This window comes from Microtus oregoni, unplaced genomic scaffold (assembly GCF_018167655.1).
Source record: "Microtus oregoni isolate MIOR12 unplaced genomic scaffold, Mior012 000006F_ref0000085, whole genome shotgun sequence".
Lineage (NCBI taxonomy): Eukaryota > Metazoa > Chordata > Mammalia > Rodentia > Cricetidae > Microtus > Microtus oregoni.
In genome coordinates, this window is record NW_024543065.1 from 49,996,662 (window position 1) to 50,005,863 (window position 9,202).

The 9,202-nt window shown below is 45.0% G+C and overlaps 1 protein-coding gene across 1 annotated transcript; it reads right to left on the reverse strand.

The window, feature by feature from the left end:
- Positions 1-458: 458 nt before the first annotated feature.
- Positions 459-8,236, reverse strand: LOC121450179 (cytochrome P450 2A3-like). Its single transcript, XM_041655003.1, has 9 exons — positions 8,025-8,236; positions 7,600-7,762; positions 6,766-6,915; positions 6,338-6,498; positions 4,202-4,378; positions 2,933-3,074; positions 2,327-2,514; positions 1,610-1,751; positions 459-862 (listed from the first exon to the last, which is right to left on the reverse strand). The coding sequence occupies exons 1-9, from the start codon at positions 8,202-8,204 to the stop codon at positions 681-683; spliced, it is 1,485 nt and encodes a 494-aa protein (XP_041510937.1). The 5' UTR covers positions 8,205-8,236; the 3' UTR covers positions 459-680.
- Between the last annotated feature and the right edge of the window lie 966 nt (positions 8,237-9,202).

Below are 9,202 nucleotides of genomic sequence, written 5' to 3' on the forward strand. Positions count from 1 at the left end.
CCAAAGATCTCATTAATAGGCCCGACTCCAGTTCTCCAGATGGATTCTGAATCAAACAGAATGAGTTTAACCAACAAGCCTTGGGTGATGATGCCCTGGTAATCAGTTCTACAAAAGTAGATTAAAGTGTGGGCAAGTTGATGGTGAAACTAGGTTGGCAGCCAACCCCAAGCTCTGAAATACCTATGGGCAGGATGATGTGGCAATAGACTGAGCTCTTGTTGTTTTATCTGACATGTGGTGGTATTTGAAAATCTGCTCAAATCCAGTGCACACAAATAGTCATGCAAGTGTTACTGAGCTCTTGGAATTGTTGGAACTTCAGTAAACATAGACTAAAGAAACATTATGAGGTCAAGAATGTGCCTCGATAGTAAAATGGACATGAATTTTCTTCCCTTCCCATACATTTTGAATGGTGAGATCACAAGACTCTTTAGCATAAACTTGACAAAGAATACGTATGTATGTAATGTTTATTATTATTATTAATAATAATAATAATACTGCTTACAACATAGTATAAATTTCCCCTTTCTCCCTCACTATCTTTGAAATGACAGTCTGTCTTCATCAAGTTTGTCATGTCCTCTCTCTCTTATGTACCTCTGATCCCTTCTAAATCCCAGCCCCCACTAGCCTGGTCTCCATCCTTCCCTTTACCCTCATCCAGAGCTGGCTCAACGGGACAAGAAACTCATGGTGTAGTTTGGTGGGATAGTAGCAAAGCCTACAAGTCTAGGTGACACATCAATATCCTGGGGTGCCTGTGGGGATCTGAAGCAGAAATTCTGCAGGATGTTTGTGAGGAAGAGAAAAAGCTCCATTCTAGCCAGTCCTTCTCCGAAGCAGTACCGTTTACCTAAAGAGGAGAGAGGGAGAGTGAAGCCAGTTCTTGATGTCATCCTTATAGCAAATCCCTGATTGTATTCTCTGTGGGAGGAAGGGCTGAGACCTTTAAAGAAGGCTTTAATCTCTGAGCCTCAGTTTCCTCTGTACTTGTGAGTTGATCCTCACCAGGCTGTAACAATGAGAAATGTGGAGTCCCTTCTCTACAGAGGCGTTCTCCAGTAGGGATGCCATGTAGCAACATCTGTCCTTCCTTTCCTTCCTTCCTTCCTTCCTTCCTTTCTTCCTCCCACATCCTTTCCTTCCTCCCACATCCCTTCCTTCCTTCCTTCCTTCCTTCCTCTCTTTCTTCTTTTTTTATAGATTTTTGGAAATACGATTTCTCTGTGTAACTGCCCTGGTTGTTCAACAACTCCCTCTGTAGACCAGGCTACCCTTGAACTCACTAAGATCCTCCAGTCTCTGCCTCCAAAGTGCTGAGATTAAAGGTGAGTGCTAACACGGGCAGCTGCCACATCTTGGTACAAACTGGTTGTGTGACCCGAGAGAGATCACTGACTTAGTTTGAGACTTTATTTCTTTGAATCTATCTCTACGGTTGATAATCACTTCTCCAGGGTTCAGCTACATAGGGCTTGGGAAGTATGGGAGTTGCAGCTGACTGGCTGGGGGTTTGATCCAAGAGAATCTTCCAAGATGGAGAGATACAGATGAGTTATCTCTGTTGGTGTGAGCAGTGGCCTAGCACTAGACCTCTTACCTATGGAAAAGGGTACAAATGCATCACTCTTTTTAAACTGCCCCTTGTCATCCAGGAAGTGATTTGGGTTGAAGTCTTTGGGGTTGGAGAAGAACTTGGGGTCCTTCAGCACAGAGCCCAGCATAGGAAATACTTCAGTGCCCTGTTGAAGAGGAAGTTTTGGTTGATAAGATAGATTTGGCTGAGTGTCCTGTTGGCCCATAGGGGTGAGATAAGGATAATATATGTGAATTAAGGGGGCTTTGAGGCAGGGGCTTTGAGGGATATGAGGTTATCATCCTGAATACACGAGATATAGGGTTCATGTTATAGGACACAGGATGAATGGGTGACATGGGGTCTGTATTCTGTGGTGGGAGGTTGAGGGATATGTGCTTCATGTCTCTCAAGTCAAGAACTGAAGGGTATTGGATTTATGTACCCCTAAACAGGACACATGGCAGAAATGTATCTATCTATGACTGGAGTTCTAGGTAAATTGAGTTTATGTCTTGAGACTTGATGATTGAGAGGCATGGGGTTAAAACTTCTCGGTCAGAAATTCTGAGGGGGAACCCAAGATATAGGAGATTCTATGTAGGAGGCTGGAGGGATATAGTAGCAAAGAAAGCCTGTTACTGAGAAAGTGAGAGAGGGCTGGGTGGTTTCTAATGAGGAAGAGGGCCTGCAGGGCCATGAAGAAGGCTGGAGATTACTATCGGCTAGGTGAGTCAGCACCTTGGGGATGATGAAGTCACGGAATTTGGTGTCCTTGGTGACCCTGCGAGCCAGGCCCATGGGGATCATGTCTCCAAATCTCTGGATCTCATGGATGACAGCCTCTGTGTAGGGCATCTTCAAGTGGTCCTCATATTTGGGCTGCCGGTTCTTGCCAATCACCCTGTCAATCTCCTCTTGGACTTTGGCTGAGAAGAAAAGGCATATGTTTAGGATCCAAGAACGTTATCCTAAGAATGATAATACAAAAGTGTAGAACTGGATGGAGGCCATTAAGCAGTGTATGACATTGTCAATTATTTTCAGTACATGCGAGTCATAGGCATTGTTGGAGAAGGTTCATGTTAACTGGGTCATACCAGAATTATGTGAGAATTGTGAGGAAGGAGATTTAGTCAGGGTCTTGGGAACAGGGAAGTGAGTCCTTTGAGGTTCAGTTGAGCAACACACCAATTGATTCAACAACTAGAGGCTGGTTCCCACCAGCTCTCTCTCTCTGTCTCTGCAGAGAAAGGAGTAGCTAAGAGTCCATTTTCTTCAGAGAGGTTGGGGATGATCAGAGAAGCCCGTTTATGATCTCCAACATCACTCCCCTTGCAGCCTTACCCTGTACATCTGGGTGCTTCATGAGCAACAGAAAGCCATAGCGAAGGGTAGTGCTGACAGTCTCTGTACCAGCAAAGAAGAGGTTCAGTGTCGTCAACACTAAGTTCTTCATGTAGAACTCTGTATTTGGGTTCTTCTTCTCCTGCAGGGAGAGAAGTATTCAAGTCCAACCCACTCTATATGCTCTTCGTGCCCTTCTGTTTTATTCCCTTTCTCTGCCCTAATTCACTTCTTTTTGACCCAGACCTAAGGTGAGAAGAGGATTATGGCTATGACAGCTTTTCTTCAGGTTCTACACCTTTGGAAGTGATCCGGTTCCCTAATCCCATTTTCATCTGTCAGTGAGGATTTAGTCAATTGTCTGAACTTTAATGACAAATTTAATTGTCAGTTTTTATTTAATGTGTTTACCAAGGGTGTTGGGTTCCCTGAAACTGTAGTTACACATAACTGTGAACGATCTTGTAGGTTCTGGGAATTGAATCCAGATCCTCTGGAAAAGCAGCCAGTGCTCACAACTACTGATCCACCTCTCCAGCCCTCAGACAATGAGTTTTAGGCAACAGGATCCTATTTCTTAATTATAATCTTTAATATTCTCTTTAAAAAATCCAACCCTCAGCCCTTTGTACTTCAGAGTATGTGAAATTTCATCTTGGCCAGGCACCACACAATGGTAATCCCAGCCTCCAGAAAGCAGATCTAGGAGGACTGCCACAGGTTTGAGGCTAGTCTGGCCTCCATAGCAAGTTTCAGGTCAGTCAGGTCTACATTAGCAAGATTCTGTCTCAAAACCAACAATGACAAAATCTTCATATCTGTTAGGCTTCACAGATGTAAATGACTATGAGGACAGGCAAGGCAAATGGTGTGTTAGCTGAAAGCACCAGCCCGAGTCAGTGAGGTAGGATGCATGGCCTTCTTGCTGTGATATCAGGCAGGTCCCCTATTTTCACATGGCTGCAGCCTCCTCATTTGTAGAATGGGAGGTGAAACACAACCTTTTTCAAGAGTTGTGGGTAATAAATACGTGAATAAAACCAAGCCTTTAAAACAGTGCCTGGAACATGGTAGCCTTGTACACTGGCTGCTCTCTCAGCCTGTACACCCTCCTGAGAACAAGGGATAGTGGATAGAACAGTGATGTTGAATGAGGATTATAGCAAGGGGACTGATGAGTTGTCCTTTGTTAACTCCCTCCTACCTGTCCCTGATTTCATCCTACTTGGCTGTGTACCTCCCATCACACTCCCCGGCTTCTGGGTTTACCTCCTGCATACGGATGAGGAAGGAGTCAATGAAATCCCTTGGGGAATTGGGGTCCAGGGTGCTCTGGTTCTGTTCCACCTTCTTGGTTATGAAGTCCTCCAGCCCCTTCAGTTCCTTAAAGGCCTGTTGCTGTGGCCCTGGCAGGTATTTCATCACTGAAGAGAACATCTCGTAGAGCTGGTGGTGGGAAAGGAATGAGAAGCCAAGGGAGCTGTCACTAGACAAAACCCAATAGATGTGACATCTGTCTTAGGATGACAGATGTTCACATCACCTATCCAGGAGTTTAGAGATCCACGTGGGGCCATGTGGCAACAGACTTCTTATAGATTAAGTGTGAGGGATATTGCTCAAGGTTTTAAGTGAGATGGATTTGGGAACACATGCAGGTTTGGGGTGTTCAAGCAAGACTGGAGTGGGAAGTATCCAGTTGTTGGGTAGGAGTTACCCATGTAGATGTTTAGGAGGTTGGATAGCAGTTACCTATGCAGATGTTTAGGAAGTTGGGTAGGAGTTACCTATGCAGATGTTTAGGAGGTTGGGTAGGAGTTACCCATGCAGATGTTTAGGAGGTTGGGTAGGAGTTACCTATGCAGATGTTTAGGAGGTTGGGTAGGAGTTACCTATGCAGATGTTTAGGAGGTTGGGTAGGAGTTACCTATGCAGATGTTTAGGAGGTTGGGTAGGAGTTACCTATGCAGATGTTTAGGAGGTTGGGTAGGAGTTACCTATGCAGATGTTTAGGAGGTTGGGTAGGAGTTACCTATGCAGATGTTTAGGAGGTTGGGTAGGAGTTACCGATGTAGATGTTTAGGAGGTTGGGTAGGAGTTACCTATGTAGATGTTTAGGAGATTGGGTAGGAGTTAACTATGTAGATGTTTAGGAGGTTGGTGACTTCAGCTGGGGACAGCTCTTCATACACTAATGGGGTTTGGATTGGTGAGTTCTAACAGGCTTTCCAACATTCAATGAGTACTGGATAGTCACAATAGATAAATCACGCAATCAACCTAAGTGTCCAAAAGCATGTAGGAAATGAAGAAGGAAAGTGTGATCCATATACACAACTGAATTATTCTTCAGCCATTAAAAACAAAGTTATAACATTTTCAGCAAAGTGGGTCCACCTGGAGATAACTGTATTAAGCAAATTTAAGCAGTCTTAGAGAAATAACTCATGTATTTTTTTTCATTTGTGGTAGATATATGTTAAATCATGTGTGCACATATCTATGTATATATGTGTACATGTGTATCACTTGGAAGTAAAAAAAATCTGTCTGAGAAGACAACGAGAACTAAAGGAGAATGAGGTATGAGAAAAGGGAAAGTAGGGGTCATGGGGGTGATTGGCTCAATATACAATATATGCTTGTCCAAAAAATATAAAAAAAAATAGGTATTTAAAAATAGTGCTGATATTCACATGTTCACCTGCCTTGCTATTCAAACTGCTGCACAGAGGACCCCACTTAGATGTGTGAGTGAGCTGTGCTGGAGGACCTTAACTGGGGTGTTTGAGGGACAGTCTGCAGAAATTTTGCTTAGAGATGCAGAAGTTTATGTATTTCCATGGCTGAGTAAAGAGCCCTCATCTACATAGTTCAATGAACTTGCTCCATATATTTTGCCTATGGCACATGATTTGAGTGACCTGAATTATTTTGCAGCACCAGGCACTTGGAAACTGAAGGGAGCTGGAGTATTCAGCATGAATTCCTGTAGCAACCTTGGTTAGAGAATAAAATAAAATATTATGGTAATGTTCACCATGCTGAGGCAGATTTCACTCTCTCTCTCTCTCCCTCCTTCCCTCCCCCCTCTATTCCTTCTTCCCTTCCCTCTCTCTATCTTTCTCTCTCTCTTCCTTTCTTCCTCTCCTTTTTCCTCTCTCTATCCTTCCCTCCCTTCTTCCCTCCTTCTCTCCCTCCCTCTCTCTCTTCCTGTCTGTGTGTGCATGTCTGCTTGTACTGCTGGTTCTGATTTCAGGAGCAGCTATAGAGACTGTATATTGACATTGGTTCAGGCACAATTGCCAGGCTACTTTGAAGGTACCTATTGGAAAGAGGTTGGCAGTTTTGGAGTGAGCTGGTAGCTGTGGTCTGGGGATGGTAGGACAAGGTGAAACAGATTACCTGCCCAGTGGAGGTAGCTGTGAATTGGAAGCTTGCCAGCATCATCCTCAGCAGTGACAGAAACTCTTTATCCTCATAGTCAAAGCGGTCCCCGAAAACAATAGAGCTAATGACATTGGACACTGTTCTGCTCAGGTAGAATGTAGGGTCAATGAGAGCACCTGTAGGTAAGGAGGACAGAGAGCGAGACCTTGGAGCTTAAAAAAGGCTTTCATGATGGATAGCATCAGATACTTTGTATCAGATAATTCAAAATGAGCACTTGCTGCAGTGTGGAGTCCTTCAACTCCACCAAAACCCAGTAACCAGGTCCCACAGCAGGACCAGTACTCTCTTCCCTAGCCTAGTTCTCATCCTGGATGTTGGTGTTTTTTTCCTAGGTTGTCTTCCCCTTCGTTGGTCCTGAGAACTTGCAGAGCTCTGCTTACCATTTGTCTTCCTGAATGCCTCCAGGAGAAAGCCCGCCTCCTCTTGGATGCGCTCCTCAATGCCACGCTTGCCCATACCAAAGTCCCTCAATGTGGCAATGGAGAAGCGCCTTAGCTGCTTGGCACACTCCCCATTGCTGAAAACCACGCCTGAGAAGGAGAATGAGGGGTAAGGAGAGGTCAGAGAAGAGGGATGTGACTGAATACTGACCACCCTTGCTGTTACCCAAGAGCAAGTTAGAGAATAAAATAAAGAGGAAGACATAAGGAGGAGAGATGTCAGAGGCACAAAGGCGGAGGGACAGGGCACAGGTGAGAGAAGGGAGATTGGAGAGATCTGGGTGTGAATACAGTTGTGAAAGAATTATAATTGAGAGGGAATAATTATAATAAGAGAGGGAAATAGGGAGAGAAGACAAAGAGAGTCTGGGAAGAAACAAGATTTCTGCCATGATATTAGGCTTGGAAATAGATTTCAGTGATGCTCTGACAGTGGAGGAAGAAATCAGAAGAAAGGAAGAGAGACAGCATCCCGGGCAATCACAGAAACTATGAATAATGGGATAGGGTCGGGGAAATCTCCGGAGCATGTTAGAAGCAGAAGATTCAGATAGAAAATTCCAAGATGCAAAACAAGGCATGGGTGGTGTGTGTGTGGTGAGGGAGGGGGTCAGGAGACAGAGGCAGAAAAAGACAGAAAGATTAGGAAGCAATGGGTCCAATACCCAACACAGAAGGAGGCAGTGATGTGGATGGAAGAGTCAGGGAGAAGGCAGGTTACTGAAACCTTCCTATTGTTCCCTGCCACATTCCCCTGTATCTTGTCCCCCTCACCATGGCCTTTGAACAGCCAGTCAAAGGTGGCCTGCTCGCCACGCCCACTGAATTCCTCAGCTTGATCCAGCAGAGCCTCCTTGACTGCTTCCTGTCCACATAGTACCACAATTCGGCGAGGCCCTAGGTGGATGGTGAAAACGGGACCATAGCGCTCACTGAACTGATGGAGGAGGATGAGCAAAGTTAGAGGAACAGGTCAGACCTTGATGACATGTTTGGGATTGATTTCTCTGGAGTTCTAACGGCTCTCAGATGGGTTGCCCCAAGATGTGGTCTCACATGCCTAGGAGTTGGTTGCTGGCTCTTCACAATTCCTCCAGCCTAAAATTACACCCCCTAGGGTCAATACCCTACTACAAAGCCTCTATCAAATCTGGCATCCCTCTGTGCCCCATTCTACCCTTCACCCTGCCCAGTGGCACCTTCATGAGGGAGTTGTACATCTGCTCTGTGTTCAGCTGAAGGTAGTTCCCAATGAAGGGCAGTGGGGTGGGTCCTGGAGGCAGCTTCCCTGAAAATTTCTTCTGCTTCCAGACAGACATGAAGACCAGAACGATGAGGAAGGCCAGTACAGTCACCAGGAGCAGTCCAGAGACCAGCATGGTGGCAATGAGGGTGACGGACAGATGGTGATGGCTGAATTGGTTTGCTTTTATACATCCTGAGGTGGAAGGGTGTCCTTTGGCCTTGATTATGCAACTGTTTTATTTCACCTTCCAGACTACCACCCCCTATCATGCAACTAGCTTGAGACACAGCCAAAAATCGAGGAGGAGGAGGCCGCATGACGGAGTGGACTGATTTGTGACATCTGAGGATGAAGTACTCCAGGGCTATGTGTTACAGAGGAAAGGGACAGTAGACAGAAGTCAGAACTGAATCCTTCATGACATTTGTATTAGAGACCCTTCTGAGCTCTGGGTGTGGGTTCTCCTGGGAAGGAACCAAAATGATGTGATATTAGGGTCTCATTGGTTTGAAATGGGACAAATGGCTATAAGTTTGGAAGTTCATTTTCTTTCTAGTTTGAGACAAATTCTCTCTATGTAGTCCTGATTGGCCTCAAGCTCAATATGTCGGTAATAGAACTCTACCTGTCTCTGCCTCCTGAGTGCTGCGATTATAGGCCAACATCACTACCCCTAACTCCTGAGCCTTTCAATGCAGAGGGTCCTGGATTTACGGAAGGGGAGATTTCAGGACTGTAGGTTTTGGATCTTGAAGCAAGACTGTGGATGAGGAGTACCTGGGAGAAACACATGGAAATTCCAAGAGGATCTTGGAGTAAATATCTGTACCCAGGCAGGGTATACTTTGGTTTTGGCCCTAGACTATATTTGATACTCAGAACCATTAAGGAAGTTCCTAAGGCTAGAATAGGAATGTAGGAACTAGAAAAGTTGGGGAAGACCAGAGTCCTATTTCAAAGGAACTTTGCTCAGTACTAGAGATAATATCTGAGGATCATGATCATCAAAGGGTCTGTCATTGAAGAATGATGATAACAACCACCAATACATTAGAGAAGTTCTAATTTACAAAAGTACCCCCATTCCTTTCCAGATCCTTAGGAAAGGCTACCAGGTTCACTGGCTCATGG

Excerpts from the sequence above, each read along its gene's own strand:
- LOC121450179 (XM_041655003.1), bottom strand. The coding sequence starts at position 8,204 with ATGCTGGTCTCTGGACTGCTCCTGGTGACTGTACTGGCCTTCCTCATC. Across the intron at positions 2,515-2,932 it reads GAAGCACCCAGATGTACAGG|CCAAAGTCCAAGAGGAGATT; the intron begins GTAAGGCTGCAA and ends TTTTCTTCTCAG. Across the intron at positions 863-1,609 it reads ATTTGTACCCTTTTCCATAG|GTAAACGGTACTGCTTCGGA; the intron begins GTAAGAGGTCTA and ends TCTCCTCTTTAG.